Raw genomic sequence first — 17,828 nt, 5'->3', positions numbered from 1 at the left:
ACTGGCGGCCTTGCAGCTTGGCTAGGACGTCGCGCGCACGTTATACAGGGACGGTCCTAAGTCTTCTTCTTCTCTTCTACTCTTCCTTTTGTCCCAGCCCTATGGTAGTCGTAGTGCAATGGGTACGGCGGACGGAACGGGATCGTGGCGGAGCTGTTTCCGGCAAGCAAGAGCTCTTCGTCGTCGTCGTCGCGGGGCTGCAGTTGTGCTGGCGCAAAGGCGTAATACTCTGGTAAGAACATCTCGCCCTCGTCTAGCGACATCTTCCGAATTGCAGTCGGATGCTGCTGTTGCTGCGCGCGGAGCTGAGTCGCGACGGTAAGGAGGACGAGGAGCGAGGGCGGGAGTCGGCTGAGCATTGTGTTGGAGAGGTGCATTGTCGGGTTAGGTGCGTATGAAGGTTTACCGTCTTTAATATTGGTAGTTGTAAGAAATTCTTCTCCTAATAATACCTAAGTCCTCTAGCCAAGTCAAGTACGTAATGTCAACTATACGTAGACATCTGGATCGACGATAATTCGTGGATAGAGCTACACGTTTTTCGAAGTCGTGCGACGGCACCAGTAGCCGTATCTTGTTATTAGTTTAACTTAATAGCCGAGATAATTGGATTAAATGAACCGCTTTGAGACGCTAGTCTTGTGCTACTTGACGAGTATTTATTCCGTCGGTAAGGCTGTTTTAATAAGAAAGGGGATTATTTTCGGATGGAACTTTAAGGATTATTATTTTCTCGGACCCAGTACAACAACAACAATGGACTTAACAGGGGTCGTTGGCCCAGCTGAGAACTTTCAAGGTTGCTTGTGAGGGATCGACATGGGTCTATCCGAGTTCTGGTTTTGACAACACATCGATGCCGACTGGCCGAATCCACGATTTCCTATTATGAAAACTTTAAGATTCATATATGTTTTTACAATGCTCAATATTTAATAATTAAATCACTTCTTGTTGTCCCCTACGTTAGGAAAAACTCCCAGGCGTAATAAGTTGATCACTCTCCCAAGTATATGGTAGAGACGTTCTAGAACTCCCGGTCCCTGCATACGATCGACCCTTTTTTTTAAGAGTAAAATGTAAACTCAATACACTATACACACTATACATCTACACCACCTTTAATACTATTTAATCGCTCAGGTTTCATCGTTTATTTCGAGCGGAGTAGTTGCATCTACAGCTGCTCCCATATTTAATTGAACTCACTGCATAGAATTCTCTCTGTGCCTAACCTAATGTATGAGATGTTTCTAAATATAGGGTTGAAGTTATCCCGTTGTCTCATTCTCATGCATATGCCTAAGAACCCAGTCCATAAAATCAGGATCGTCTCGTCAAGACATCCTATCCCTATAGTACATGATAGTCATACAAATGTCTCATAAACATTAGGCATCATATCCTGATAATGTTAGAATTATAGGTCGAGGCCTCACCACATTTGGTCAGATTCATTATCCTTGACCTCAATAACCTTATCGAATTCTCCTCCAACATACTGGTTCTTCAAGAAAGCGGAGCAAAGGATGGCCGTTGCGACGCTGACGTTTAGACTTTCTACCATGGTAGATCCTGAATGGTTTGGTATTGAGATTTCGAAGTCTGCTAACCATCTCGTCTTTCTATCAAGCCCCTCACCTTCGCTTCCGACGATCAGGATGTAGGTTCGGATGACAACGGGTCGTAAGTATCTAATCTGTCTAATGTGATGTTCTTACTTTCCCTAGGTCGACCGGTCGGTGCCACGGCGGCATAAACAACCCAACCAGCTTCTTTAGACTTGGTGAGAAAATCGAGCATAGAACTGATTGAAAATAGTCGTGTGATCTCAGATGCGCCAACGGATGCTTCACAGCTACAGATGTCAGAGTAGCTGTGTGACCTTTTGTAATCCCAATAGCGTTGACTCCTAGAAATGCTGCCGATCGTAAGATAGCGCCCAAGTTCCCCGGATCCTGGATGCCATCTAATAATAGAACAAACGGTTTACGGTTAGGTGGAAGGACATATTTGACAAGTTGGAAGTACCATTGACTTGCGCTTCTTCGGCGGTCTGGTGGGCTAGATCGAGAGTAAAGCCGGTGGCTGGTTCTTCGGTTAGAGGACCAAGGCTCCTGACTGGTAACTGTGGCAATGGAGAAGCTTCGAGGATAAAACCATTGTGAGGTCGACCCTCACTCATTTTATCATCATGCGTAGGCCAGCAGTGTCTTCTACTTTCTCGATAGGGATGCCAGCTTGGTTTGCCTTTCTCTCCAAGCCAACAATTCGAGGAGTAAGCTGTGGGCCATCCCCATAGTATATATAGAGTTTGTAAAACTTGCCGTCGCGTTTCCTTCAGAGCAGCTTCAACTACAGAATCCATACAAGAACTGTGATGCCGCGGTGGTACGTGGAATGCGAACGGGTCCATGATCCTTTGACGGGCTGGGGCGAAACGATATTTTCTCATAGTCCTTGACTTCTTGCCGTCCTTCTGAAGGTGGAAAATCGCGCTCCCCGCCGTTGAATCCCGGAGTAGTCCCCCGGTCCCGAATTGATTGAATAGGCTTCCTGGATTTAGCTGAACCCCTTTGTTCCCACGGCTTCGGTATTTTGTGAGGCTTGTCGGAACGGGGTGGGAACCCTGGTCTTTCCCCAAATGAATTGATTCGGGTGAAATTATAAGCTCCTCGCTCATTTGTTTCATTCCTAGGTGCTCGTTCCGAACCGAATCGAGACGATGAACGCGGGTTTTCTGACTTGTATGGTGTATGACTCCGAGGTCCTTTTCTGTTCGCTCCCATAGTTGCTGGACCCGAATTGAAATCCTTCATAAACTGAGCCTTTGATAGTCCAGTATCCCTATCATTACGGATAGATTTTTCCTTGTTATTTAGTTGATACACTAAACTTTTCTTCCCAAATGATTCCTTTGGATCATAGAAACGTGCTGCTCTCGACTTTGGTTCTGGACCCTTGTATGTAATATCCTTTTTGCCTTTCTGAACTTTGAAGGATGGTTTCTCTTGACGACTGTCCCTTCCATGCCGTTCTGTCCTGCTTGACCTAGCCGTATTCAAAGAATCTCTGTTAAAACCTTGTGGCCTAGCCTTCTCTGAATTGCGCAACCCGCGGTGGATAGCTGAGAGAGAGGAAGAGCGAGAGTGTACATTAACAGGCGTAGGAAAGGCCCAGGTTCTGAGGAGAATATTATGTTTACCTCGTATACACGAAGCCTGGAAGGAAATCATTGCATTTCCCTATCAGATTCTCTCAGTGGTACTTTACTGAATATAGTACCAATAATTATGAGCACATGAGCATGTGGAGGAGTTTGCAGCTCAATAAAATTTCGATGTACCTAAGTATATCTTCTAGACACTAATACTTATCTTATCGCCGATATGGAGCTACGTAGTGGTCCCTGTAAAAACACCCTTGTATTTGCGGCTGCAGTGGAACAACGCTAAACTGCGTTAAGGTTAAGTGCCTCGATTAATGCAACGCGTGAAGTAATTAATTCTACAGCGCGTTTTCAATTACCGACAACGTCAGCATGCGCCTAATTTATCTGTGATAGCCCTATTTATCGTTTCTTAACATCGTTCCTGTCGTGATCTTGGGGTGAATGTGATTATGGCTTTTCATAACTCTGTGCCGCCCTAGCAACTTGTTTGATTTTTAAAATTCGCGCATCGCAGCTGGCAACTACCAACTGTCAACCTAATAATAGACTGGTTGCTCCTCGATTTTTTTTTGTTGCTTAAAGCATCTCGACTCGACAACATGCATCTTCCTACTTTGCGTCTATTTCTGTAGGAATTTATGATCGTAATTCAAGATGGAAAGCGACCCGGAAGACTCGACGGTCTATACGGCCCTTCAGGATGACGTTGTCATGGACGAAGCGCGCGAGCTTTTTCATCAAGACTTAGACCGCGACGTACAAGATGAATGCGACTTGGACGACTTATATACGAAAGAAGCGTCTAATCCAAATGCCGGGGATAGGCAAGAGCAAGAACAGGAACAAGAACAAGATGAGGATATACCCCCAGCAACATCTCGACTACACCCTATTGTTGTAGTCCTTCATCCACCACCGGATCCAACAATATACCAACGAATATATCCAAGTCAGACTGTGGAGAGGATTCTAGACGAGATGGAGGATGAGGATGGCGAAATATTCTATAGTGTTGAATTCAAGGATGGGTATATAGAAGATGTAAGTGGTTTCTCTTTTCTTGGGATTCATATCTTCTATTTGCCTCATCCCCTTTATTTGTTTAGCCTACCTATGCTACTACACTGGACTACCTCTATGGATTACGACCTGCTTCAACCTTCACGCAGGCTACTTCCTTCGAAGATGTGATTGCCCCAACAACTTGCAAATCACTCACGCTACTACTATTACGTACCTATGAATAGTACAGTTTTCCTGCGCGTGCTACTTCCTCATAGTAGTTCACGTCTTAGGTTCTTTACTCTTTACCCCTAATAAAACTCTCACCCTTCCTTTTTACATCCATCATTCGATTTCTCTCAACAACAACCACAGCAACCATAACAACCACAAAAATAACAACCATTCTCATTTCCATTGATACTTTAGAACACTCCCACCTAACATATACCACACGAACCACACTTACACCTTTATCATTCCCTCATACCCTACTCTTTTCATCCATAGTCTTGGTGGGCTCCTTCTACGAGTCCGATCTAATGTGTACAGGCCAACCTTATGGTTACTAGGGCTGCTAGTACAGGATGGTAGGTTTCCTGAGGTGGCTACACGCGAGGCATTACATTCAAAATCATTCCTGCCTCGTCTGAAATTTATTCATGCTTTGTTTGCAAAATGTTCATATACATCACATCACATCACATCACTCTTTCTTTATTAATACACATGAAGACCACACTTTATTTTATCTCCTTATTTTCGAAACACCTGCTGATTTCTTTAAATAGGTAGCATATGATGATATGCTACAACTTAAAAACGGACCTCGCGCTGCGCAACAATTTCAAAGTCGAAGATTCAATATTAGCCAACTAGCCATGGGTAGACAACCGGGCAAGCGCCCTCCTCCCGAGGACGAATATTACGACTCAGAATCTTATGGTTCCGAGAATCCCCGGAAACGAAAGAGGACATCCTCTCGGCCTACTCGCAGAAGTACGCGACAAGCCTCTAAGCAGGCCTCCGCGCGAGCCTCTGTGGAAAACGACCTCGAAAATAATGCCTTTGGTGAAGAACCTGATGACATGCTATCCGACAAGGAGTTTGAAGATAGAAACCCTTCAAAATCCCGCAGCTCGGCTCAACTCTCTTCAACAAGAGTCACTCGCTCAAAGAATCCTGCGTGGCAAAGCAAGCATAAACTAGATGACTCCGAGGATGAGCTGGCTCGGGGCCACAAGTCTGACCAGGATGATGACTACGATGATGCCATTCCGTTTATCCGTTCCGATATTGGCGGCACCGTGAGAACCTCATCTCGAAAAAAGAGGAAACTGAAGCACATGTACACATCTAGCAAATACATCGACAGCGATTCGGAGATCGAATTTGAGACATCCCGAAGATCGAAGAGGTCAACTAAGGCCTCAAAGAGCATGCGCGATCCCGAGATTGACGATGAATACGATGCAGTCGACGACAATCTCGCTTTTGTACCTAAAATCGCCGCAATCAAGGAGGTTTTCGAAGAGCGAGTTGAGCAGTCAGAGTTTCGACGAGCACATTCTGGAGTATGTGATACTTGTGGATCAGTGTCGAGTCATGCAAAGGGTTCTCTCATCCCATGCCAGGGATGTTCCTATGCATTTCACAAGCAGTGCATCGGTCCGAGATCTCAACGTGACCATAGAGTTACTAAAGTTGGTCCAAATGACTTTGTGTTGCAATGTCGCTTCTGCATTGGACTACACAAAAAGAAGGACATACGTGCTCCAAGCTACTCAGTATGTCAGCATTGCAAAAATCCCGGTCTCTCATGTGCGGAATTCTCACCGAAGAGAACTCCAAAACAAGAGGAGAAAGCTAGACTCGAGAATGGGGGGGAAGACCCATTCACACTTGTCCAGCCCAATCTAGTCAACAATCCTGATAATGTACTATTCCGATGCTTAACTTGCAGACGCGCCTATCATTTCCAACACCTGCCCCAATTAACCACCAACCCTGACGAGAATCGTTTCGACGAGTACTCCTTGGCTGGATGGAAGTGCAAAGACTGTCTAGACACGAGCCATGGGATCCACGCGTTAGTTGCGTGGCGGCCTGCTGACCAGGATGCCTACATCGAGGACCAGCGAGCCGATGTGTTTAGCGAGGATGAGATGGAGTATTTAGTGAAATGGGAGGGGAGGTCTCACCTTCACGATACTTGGATGCCTGGAGCTTGGGTTTACGGCATAGCTGCGCCTACTATGCGCACCGCATTTCATAAGCGCGAGGAGAACGACCTGCCCAAGATGACCATTGAGTCTGCAGTTGAAGAGGAATGGGTTTTGGCCGATGTCTTCCTTAATGTGAGATATAAGCGCGGTTCTACTGCTTCTTCCAAGGCCCAAGATATAAATCGCATTTCTGACATCGAGTCGGTATATGTGAAGTTTCAGGGTCTCAGTTATGAAGAAGTAGTTTGGGACGAGCCGCCTCCTCGTGATTCGACAACCTTATGGGCTGCGTTCGCAGCTGCGTATGAAGAATTTCTCAACGGCAAATACTTCCCATCTGCTAGAGATCAGAGAATGCGCGAACGTATCAGTGAATATCGATCTCTCGACTTCCAAGAATCTTGCGAGCTGAAAAGCCAACCTCCGGGCCTCAAAGAAGGCCGTGCACTAATGCCATATCAAATGGAGGGCGTCAATTGGCTTCTTTATAATTTCCACCAGCAGCAGAACGTCATTCTCGCTGATGAGATGGGGCTTGGCAAGACGATCCAAATCGTCTCTTTTATCAGCACTCTTGTTCAGGATCAGCCTAAGTGCTGGCCATTTCTTATCGTCGTACCGAATGCAACTTGTCCCAATTGGCGTCGCGAGCTCAAGGATTGGTCCCCCGCGCTCCGAGTAGTAAACATATCACGGCGGCAGAGTCTCTCAGGATCTAGCTTTTAAGCACGAACTCTTCCCTGATGGGGTCAAAGATGGAATGAAGGCACACGTCGTGATTATGTCCTATGAGGCGGCTAGTTCAGTGAGGACTACTTTTCAAACTGTTAAGTGGGCTGGCTTGATCGTTGATGAGGGCCAGAGACTCAAGAATGATGAAACGCAGCTTTACAGGACGTTAGTTGAAATGAATATTCCATGCCGAATCTTATTGACGGGTGAGTGGTGGCAGCTAGTCATTTATATGCTCGAATATGCTAACGCTTAATAGGTAGGTACTCCGTTACAAAATAACAAAAGGGAATTGTTTACCCTTCTTCAGTTTATTGACCCAAAGAACAACGCCGAGGCTCTTGACGCTCAATATGAAGAGCTAACAAAGGAAAATCTACCAGAGCTCCACGACCTCATCCGTCCCTATTTCTTACGACGTACTAAGGTTCAGGTCCTCAAGTTCTTGCCGCCAATGGCACAGGTCATTGTTCCTGTTACCATGACGGTGCTACAGGAAAAGTTATCCAAATCTATCATAGCTCGAAACCCGGAGCTAATCAAAGCAATCATCTCTAAAGGAAAGATGAAAGCAAGCGATCGCACAAACTTGAGTAACATCATGATGGATCTTCGGCAATGTCTATGTCACCCATTCTGCTTCAATGCCAATGTTGAAGATAAGAATGTTAGCGAAGAGCAAATGCAACGAAACCTAATTGAGGCTTCGCCAAAGCTCATACTATTAGAGATGATGCTCCCGAAGCTCAAGGCAGGGGGCCACCGCGTACTAATATTCAGCCAATTCATAGGTTGCTTGGATATCATTGAAGACTTTCTCAATATACTAGGTCTTCCGTTTGGGCGAATCGATGGGGGGCTAAGCGCTCTCAAGAAGCAGAAACAGATCGACGCCTTCAATGCTCCTAACTCGCCATTGTTTGCGATGCTGTTGTCAACTCGTGCCGGCGGCGTTGGTATAAATCTCGCCACGGCAGACACAGTTATCATATATGACCCAGATTGGAACCCACATCAGGATATACAGGCCATATCCCGGGCCCACAGAATTGGCCAGAAAGAAAAAGTTCTCTGCTTCCAGCTTACGACCAAAGACAGTGTCGAAGAGAACATCCTGCAGACAGGAAGGAAGAAGATGGCCCTCGACCATGCTCTCATCGAAAGCTTAGATGCCGATAACGACAATAGTGATGACCTAGAATCGGTCTTGAAACGCGGTGCAGAGGCTCTGTTTAGTGACAGGGACAAAGTGAAGATTACGTATGACTCGGTAGCCATTGATAAGTTGCTAGACAGGAGCCGACTCGAGAGTATAAGTGCGGATAATCAGACAGCTGACAACCAGTTTTCGACCGCGCGTGTCTGGGCCAATGAATCGGGCGCACTCACGAATAACATAGATCAGCCCGATAACAACCCGCCGAAGACGGATGCGAGCGTCTGGGAAAATATTCTCAAGGCACGCGAGGAAGAGCATAAGCGCGAACTTGCCGCAAAACAGGAGGTCTATGGCCGTGGTGCTAGGCGACGTGGTACCCAAGTAAGATACCACTTGTACGTGATTTTATTTACCAAGGACTAACAGTTTTTTAGGGTGTGGACTACAACGGCACTCGAGTACGTTACATTGAAGGCGTAGATGATTCTGATGAGAAGTCCCTAACAGAAAAACAGCGCCCAGAACCAGACAGTGGCGGCTCCGACATCGATGGGGAAGACGAACTTTACATTGATAACGGCGTAGAAGACGATGACGATGAAGCATACAGGGAAGAGGAAGAAGAATTAGCAGTTGCAGCAAAGAACAAAGGGGCTAAAGGTAAACACCCAACTTCATAAACACAAAAGTCACGAGCCCAAAAAGCCAAGATAGTTAACACTCCTAACAATAACAGATCACAGCCAGGGCCTAAACATGGCAAAGCAACTAGCGACCGAAGCCCTCGAGTCGCCACGAAAAGCTCGTCAGAGCATCAGCCAGACTCGGGGAGTATCTCAACCAGTATCTCGACCAGTACCCCAAGTGCCTCAGCCAGTACCCCAGTCAGCCTATCAGTCAGTATCAGCAAAACCCAGTCAAAGTCGGGGACAGAAGCTACCAGCCAAAATCAGTCAACCAATGCCACAAACTCGAGTGCTACCTCTGCAGAATCCCCTCCAGTCACAACCTCCCCCTCTTCAAAGTCTGACTCCTAACTTCATAGCTTCGATCCCTCACCGCGAGCAACCTTTCTTTGCTGGCAATTACCCCAGCAATTCTCATTCATCTTCGACTATTCCACCTATTCCTACTCCTGTTATATCAGCCTCCAAGGTATTAAACCCTTCCTTTGCAGGCAGTTATCCTAGCAATTCTCGTTCATCTTCGACTATTCCTCCTGCTCCTGCTATATCAGCCTCCAAGATATTAAACTCAAATCAGGTGGTTGAAACTGCACCTCGCAAAGAATATCTCAATAATTCTCTCAGTGCTCTACCAGTCTGTCCTACGGACAACAATGGCACTTGCATGGTTTGTAAGAATAAACACCACGTTAACAAACCTTGTATAGACTTCAACTCGGAGATCTCGTTGCGGCTCGCCATCGATGCTCTAAGGACTAGTAGAGATAACCCTCAGGTTCAGATATACAAGGCACACCTTACCAACCACTTACGACGACTATCAAGGGATAAATAGGCGTGATTCATGGATTGGCTTATAGCTAGTTGCCTTGATAGGCATAATTTCTACTACATGCTTGTTTGTAGATAGGAGAAATCAGGTCCGTGTTGACTACGCTATGGCGTATTACCTAGGTAGTCAGATACATATAGCCGATTTATAGTGCAAATGAAGCAGAAAGGAAATAAATGGACATGACTGATTTGTGATCAAGACATTTTGGAGTTGATTTCGGGTTGTCCAACAGTTATACAGACCGTTTGTCACGTGGGAAACACAAGACAAGAACTGCAGGTAACCGTAGATGCAATGCATTCAACCTTATTTGAGGTTTCTCAGCAAACGCCAATAATAATAAGAGATATGCGTGTAGGAGAGTTGTGTGCGTAAGGGTCTTCTTATTGAATGTGTGTAAGAGAGAGAGTGTGTGTGTATGTGTATGTACATGTGTCAGCTTGCTCCAGCTTGCCCAACGGAAAATAAGTATTCTTAGGTCTTCTAGGTTTCCATGCATTCTTTTAAAGACTTTTCATGCTTATCAAAACCTGCCTACATTCTCCCCTTTTTTTTTTCTTTTTTGATATTTCATTGAGAAATATTAACACAACCCTATTTAAACATCTAAAGCCGTCTAGGGTCGTGTTTTGTCAAGACGTGCCTGGTGTTGTTGATTCAGTTTTACAAGACTGTATAAATACCCAGAGCGCGTACCCATTTTCTCACCCGTTTGCTCTGATTTCTTTGATATTCGTCTTCTACTTTTCAACATGGGAACGTCTTCTCCTCTCCCCACCGCCTCTGGCCCAATAGCCAACTCCCCATCCGACTTGTCTTACTCTTCAGGCGCTTCTCGCACTTCCACTCGAAACACGTCTCCCGATTCTACTGATGCTACGACTTCTGAACTCGCGTCGCAGCTCTTAGATCTTGGTTTGAACACCAATATAGAGCACACACCCAACCCTCTTGACTCTCAGCTTAAGATGGATCGAAACCCTTTCCAGTCCGTCAACGATCGTAGAAATAAGCTAGTCACGGACCGCAGCAATACAAACCAAATCCAACAGCTCCAACAGCCTCAACAGCCTCAACAGCCCCAACAGCAACATTTTCAGCCTCAAACACTAAGATCCACCGTGCAGTCTTTGAGTATGGCACCCAGAAGTCTTGCTTCGTCTAACTGGAGATCGCAGATGGCAGATGAGGCGGCACTATCAGCACGTACCGGCGAATTCCCCTCTTTCGACCCTACTATTGGTTATCATACACAACAAGGTTCTGGTGGTCGACATTCGTTATACCCAAACTCTCGTCCAGACCAGTTGCAGCAGCAACTACTTTCTAGCATGATGCCTTACTCGGTTTCTAGCAACGTTAACGACTTCCAGCTAGATTCTAGCTATGCTTATTGCTATGACCGAGGCAACGGCCAGTATACGCGTCTGATCCCTGCTGATATGCTACCTCCTTTGAAGGATATTCCACCCCTACAGCAGAACTACTCCGGAATGCTGGTGTTGCCGCTACCACGAGGTCTGCCTTCAAATGGACGATCTAGCAACACTAACCCGGTTATCCTCAGAGTAAGCTATCTAACTTGATAATAGACTAATTGAAATATACTCTTTATTCTGTGTAAAAGATGTACTAACTATTTATAGAGTCCAACGAATACCCCATCTTCGACTTCGGATAGCATCCAGGTAAGCCCGAGTGTTTGCTTGAACTCTCTGCTTCGGAGCAGCGCCAATATGGTATCTATACTCTCCCCTAATATACCCTACTCCTTCAACAGATATCACTACCCCGCCATAATCATATAACCTGGTTAGGGCTCGATATTAGGCCAGTGCAAACGGGATCCCGTGTCTTAGACATCGGATATGATAAGAATCCCGATGATCCTATCCTTCCCTTTCACATTGTCTGACAATGTCTACCTATCCACTGCCTAGACATTCATATTCATAATCTCAACGCTAACAGTCTTTGCCTCCGCAGTCACGAATCGACACCATCGTAGCCTCGACGCCCCCAACGCCAACAAGCCTGTCCATGGTAACGGGAGTCACAGGCCTAGGTCCCGGATCCGCAGCCGGCGCCACGGGTTCATCTCTCCCGCAACATGCCCAACATACTCACCAGCACTCCAGCCACAACAACGGCCATAACCACCCGCAGCAGCAGCAGCCGCAGCGACGCCCCAAGATCTACTGCGACAAGTGGGTGCACGAGGGCGTGTGTGCCTTCACCCAGCAGGGCTGCAAGTACAAGCACGAGATGCCCTTCGACAAGGTCACCCAGCACCAGCTCGGTCTGTTCCACGGCTTCCCTGCCTGGTGGAAGAAGCACCAGGCCGACCTACACGGCAGAGAGACGGTCCCGAGGACTCGGCTAGACTGAGCAGCGGCGGCGAGAGATTTGCGGGCCGCACTGGCGGATGCGGTAATGGCGGACATTCTGCTGCTGATGTTGCAGGAATGGCGCCGGGTCTCCCGAGTTGGCGCCGCAGCGCTGATGGCGCTCCTACGGAGCATAAGGCGTTGGGAACGGGTCGTGGGTGTGGCAAGGGATATGAGAGGAGGAGGTTTTAGAATCCATATGGTATGTTGGACTCAGCAAGTCTAAGTCTACTTGAACGAAGTAAAACCCGGTTTAACTAATATCTCGCATTTTATAAATAGTGTCTTACTCCCCCCTTCGGTCCATCGCACCCCGGTCGGACCTCGTCTACGACCCCAGCGGCATTTTACAGCCGATCCAGATGCTGGTACTGCATCGAAGACGGGAGGAGCCGGGGGCAATAACGGCAGTACTGCGACTATGAACCCGTACTCCTCTCTCGAGGCGCTAGAGGAGAGTGTTAACGGCAAGGATGGAGAAGAGGCTAAGACGTCGGTCGGAGGCTCTGGCGGAGCGCGTCTGATTTAAAGTATGTTGGCCCGACGATGGAGTACGGCTTGGATGAGAATACCGTGGGATGTTGATTTGGAAAACTATGGGAAGATATTGGGGTAGTGTTTGTTGTCTACATCGACACTGATCCCTTGGTCTTCTATTTACTTACCCCTGTCCTATACATATCACCTCCTTTTATATCAATGTACCCCTAGTTCGAGTACGTATTTACGGTCCTATCCATACAGGCGTTCATTTCCTCTCAATCCCGTCTTCTTCCATCTACACCCTAGCTAAAAGGAATAACTACGGCTTTCCTTTTCTTTTCTTTCCTTTCCTTTTCTCGCGCACGCGCGCACGCACGCATACATAGCATGACGATACGACCTAGACCCACGACAGGCGGCACCGCCTGCACCGAGTTTCTCGCGAAACATGATTCACGACGACCCCTTACCTTACCTCATTCGCTCTCTACTGTTTTACTGCCGGCGTTTTCTTGCGTTTGCATTTGCACTATGTACTAGGGGTGGATGGGTAGGTAGGAGGTAAAAAAAAACTTTGAAGCGGACGGAAAGGGAAAAGGGGTTAGGGGGTTAGGAGAACGAGGAGGGTGTGTATGGCAGCTGAGAAGGAAAAGAACCACGCATATTGCCAATGTATAATAAACTACTAGCCCCTCGAGGCGAGGCAAGGCAAAGCATGAGACTGGCAGATATCCAGCAATGGATTAAATACTATGTGGCATTTTCTGGTTTTGCATGTATGTACTACTAAACGGTTGGCTTTCCAGGTTTGAGTTTGCAATGATTAATGAACGGGTGTGATATTCCTTTGTCACTATCCGGTAATAGTATTGTGTACATACGTACAAGCTCTATAGTATACTTGCCTGTTCTTCTAAGTGTGGCATGGTTGCCCGTCTCAGATGGTTAACTAATGTATAAGTAAAAGTTTTTAATTAGAGCACTCCTCTAGCTACACTTGCCAGTCCACAACCTTTGAGAGCGACTACAAGAACTCGACGTTCAGGAAATACTACAAGGTTATGCAACCCTTGAGAAGTAACCGTACATTGTACGTTCGAGTCCTAGGTTTTGTAAGTATTTTGATGTAACAAGTGATATACAGCTCATACAGCTACTTCGATGTGATTAACTTGACTAATAACTGGTACTATATAACTAGTAAGGAGTAATAACATGTAAATCAATCGTTCATAGAGCGCCAAACAAGCCAAGCCAGCAGTTTCCAATAAGCAAATCACATATTTCATCATATTATTTCCCAGTTTACTCCCCCTAAACCCCACTATCTTTCTATATATCTTCTCAATTATACCCTGACCTAGCTCCCCTCTTGTGGTCATCAGAGTATGTCGTGCGCAGTGCCATGATCTATCAATGTTGCCTCTGGACGATTCGAGTGATGTCCAACGCTCCATAGGATGATAAAATAGAATATCAAGAGCATTATTGCTACAGAAACTAGGGTTTCTATATCTTGTAAGCATATGTCCTCTCGCATGTCAGTGACGTATGGAGGGAAACCCACTGGTGAGGTAGTTTGGAAACCAGAAGACTATGTTGCATAGTCCTAGGAGGTTGATATTCCAGGTAGTAACGACCCTTCGTAGATATGTGCTATCGACCGCTTTTAACGTACCTAGCCACGGAAGCCTCCCGAGAATAGTCATGGCGTATGTTGCCTCCGCTACCTCGTCCGCTTCGAGTAGGGCGGTATTGCGGTCTATGAGTTCTAGTAAGCGCTGTTTGTTATAGGCGTCGGAGCGTACAACAAAATCGCGTAACCCAAGAGACCCCGTAAATTCAGTTTTTGGGCGATTGTTAGCCCGGAATATCATTGATTTCTCTGTATAATGCGAGATCCTTTGGCCATTAATCTTTACGGCTATCTCGTGTCTTTTAGGGACGCCTAGCGCGTCGTTCATTGGCGCTTTGAAGGGCCTCTTATAAATACTAGAACAATTAGAACATGCTTAACTGTAGAGAATAGAGAGGTCGTACTGGCGTAGTTGTATTCGAGGATTGGCTCCATATTCAAGCCACTGTTCTGTAATCGTCCATTTTTCTTTCAGTCCTGCTTGTTCCAGAAGTAAAGATTCCACCCAACGAACCCATGGCACAGTAGTATGGCATCCCTGCTTCGAAATCTGTACCCTGCCTTCTATATCGCGTATATCGCTGCCGAAAAATCCAGCTTGGAAGAGTTTTACCATGAGCGTGATACCGTCGGGTTTTACTTTTGGGTTACGTGTAAGCATGCAATACCCCAATATATCAGATACCATATATCCTCGTTTCGGTAAATTGTTCATCCTTCTTAGTATCCAATGTCTTAGTGAAATCATCCCAGAAGAAGAAGACTCCATTAAAAGAGAACAATAATTAGGAATCCCCCAATGCAGCGTGTTATATATATAAAATGTTGAACCAAGTGCCATCAGCGGTGGAGAGGGAGATCCAAACTCGAGCATCAAACAGGCATCTTCGACCTGATCCATATATCGATCAATCAAAGACATTTCGGTGATATTCAGGATGCCTATAAAGTAAGCAAGGCACTGCAATCTGCGTACGGGATGATAGGAGTTAGAATGAGAGTATATCGAGCCTCTGTAGTTTTGGAAGAAGATAATCTCCCCAAGCACGAGCTGGCAGGCCCATTTCACTAGTCCTACTTTGGTTACGCCACACTCGAGTAGTTTCTCGTCGATGTCGGTTTGCAGGATTTCGATGATAGAACGATGGGTAAAAGCAAGAATCGGTAAATGTTCTGCGCCTCCTGAGAGGGGTACTTTCGATACTTCGAGTAAACCATTAAAACGAGCATTAACCTGTTCTTCTGTAAACATATGCCAGTCATCTTTCTGTATTTCAGAGTCGATTGAGTAAGGTCGTAGAGAACTTGTTCCCTTAGTAACCTGGCCTAGCTTCTCCGAGAAGTAAGATGCTCCTAGGACTGTAACATACTCCAGAGGTGTCATAGAAGCATACACTCTGCTGATAGCAAATATTATGTATGCTTCTTTTTGGTATGAAGTGGAAATCGAATTGAGCATGTGCTTCAAGTAGTCAAGCAATGGTTTCGGGCGGGTATCAACGTATTTCCATACTCTGTATGGATCATAGTCGCCACTTAGAAAATTTCGCACTTCCAACATCGCAAGCCGAGTCCAGAGAAAGATACCTTCGGCTATGTCCACAATATGGTTTACCAGACATTCAATCATACATTGGTGATTTGATGAGTCATTACAGATATGTTGTTGTACTCGTGTAAAAGCTTCCTGTAAACTCGTAAATTCCGGATGTGTTTCCAAGCGCTCTGCAACATACTCTTGCATATCTTGCCTGGTAAGTCTGTGTAGTCGAATTCTCTGGTGAAGTGAAATGGCTATGAAAGCCTCGTATTCCCTACTGGAAACACAAATTTTTACTCTCCCTCCTGATAGAAATGTCCAGTTTTGGATGAGGCGCACTAAGTCACGGTGATCCTCGGCGTATTTTTCCTCATCGAATTCGTCAAGGCCATCAATAAGTAGGAATATCCTATAATTCTCTAGGATTATAGGGCTACTTATCAATAAGTCAGCTGCTTTGGATATTTCCTCGTAGCTTAGACGTACGCAAGCCTTTGGATCTAGACTACTACGACCGGGGATTAGTAGTTCCATAAGCTCTGGGGCTTGCTCCAGTGCAGACCTCAGAAGCGAGCACCTGAGCCCCATTAAACCATCCTGGTGGGAACTAGACCAAAAGAAGTATTTCATGCAAAGGAGTTGCGAAGTACCGGCCCATTTGCTAAGCATTTCCTTCAATTTATGCTTCCATATGAATTTCATCAGTGTTGACTTTCCGGCACCAGGCTTCCCAAGGATATGGAAAATTCCATCTCCATCACGAAGCCAGTCGGCGAACGATATCTCCAGGTCTGGTTCTACCTCAAAGAGTCTTTTCGGCTCATGAAAGATCCACTCAAATGTGTTGGCGAGATTGTCATGTACTTCATCATATCTTGGATTTAGTTGTGTACCGTTATAGTATTCGCCAAGTCCCTTGAAGACCGTCTCGATTTTTTGTATCTCTTGCGCACGACGGCTGAGACTAAAGACCTGCTGGAACTGGTCACGCAGGTTGTTATTTGTCGAGCTCATCTTAGATTGAATATCTTCCAATTGTTGTTCGATGTCGTTGTATACAGTAGTACATTTGATCATATGTAAGACTTGGCGAATTTGATTCCTATATTACATATTAGTTCATATTCATTATGAAGTATAATAAGTAGGATTCTTAGTATATGTAAAGAAGACATCGGAGCAGAGTACTTCATAGATGAAATCAAAGCCAGATGGAGCGTCTGTTGACCCTTTTCCAAGCTAAGTTGAAGGTGTCGAAGATTTTTCCCGTTGAATTTTAATCTTGTTGCTACTTTAAATGCGCCTCTTATTGAGTGTGCCTTTTCTGATCTATCTCGATTTAATAAAGACTTGATATCCGATGAGATATCTTGGCATCTGGTGATTATGACCTGGATATTCTTGTCATAATATCTCGAAGTGTCCTTTAATTCTTCCAATTTCTGAGAGTCTTTCTGGATCTTGCCAAGGAGATTGATCATTTCCTCGTTGTAGCCAAGTAGATCTTCCTGCTCTCTTGGTAGTCCTATCTTTGAATCATAGGCTTCTTTGACCTTTCTTACGCACTTGGTTGTACGATCAATAAGGTCTAACACATTGAAGAGGAGGCCTACTGCGGCAAAAGGATCCATAATGCTGTTAGGTTTTCTAGATCGATTGGACTCGAATGTTCCTAGTACGTCTAAGTTGGCTTGAGTAGTCTTCATATTTAATCAACGAATGAAAATCTTACTGTAGTCTTTGAACTAGGCAGCTATTCTCTATTCCTACGGTGCATACCGCAGTACGGAATGCCGGGTTATGCAAAAGTAAGGCTCGCTGCATATCGCTCAGTAGGCAAAACTTATAAATCGGAGACGGGTCCATCGATCACGATATGCTGTGATACTATACCTAGCATTTGAGATGTGTCTATGATCGGTTATAGATTAAATTGGATGTGATTTAGTTGTTTCCTTCGAATATTCGAGG

At 45.6% G+C, this 17,828-nt stretch overlaps 2 protein-coding genes across 2 annotated transcripts; one reads left to right on the top strand and one right to left on the bottom strand.

Moving 5' to 3' along the window:
- Nucleotides 1-56: 56 nt before the first annotated feature.
- Nucleotides 57-377, bottom strand: GL218_05374 (uncharacterized protein; the record flags this gene model as incomplete). Its single annotated transcript, XM_033582036.1, has 1 exon — nt 57-377. One exon carries the CDS (start codon nt 375-377, stop codon nt 57-59), a length of 321 nt encoding a protein of 106 aa, XP_033434943.1.
- Nucleotides 378-10,563: 10,186 nt separating this feature from the next.
- Nucleotides 10,564-12,199, top strand: GL218_05373 (uncharacterized protein; the record flags this gene model as incomplete). The annotated part of the gene is made up of 3 exons (XM_033582035.1): nt 10,564-11,379; nt 11,458-11,499; nt 11,798-12,199. The coding sequence occupies 3 exons, from the start codon at nt 10,564-10,566 to the stop codon at nt 12,197-12,199; spliced, it is 1,260 nt and encodes a 419-aa protein (XP_033434940.1).
- Nucleotides 12,200-17,828: the final 5,629 nt, after the last annotated feature.

This window comes from Daldinia childiae, assembly GCF_008694065.1.
Source record: "Daldinia childiae strain JS-1345 chromosome Unknown Scaffold5, whole genome shotgun sequence".
Lineage (NCBI taxonomy): Eukaryota > Fungi > Ascomycota > Sordariomycetes > Xylariales > Hypoxylaceae > Daldinia > Daldinia childiae.
The sequence above is the reverse complement of the archived record's forward strand: the minus strand, read 5'-3'. Positions and strand labels throughout refer to the sequence as shown.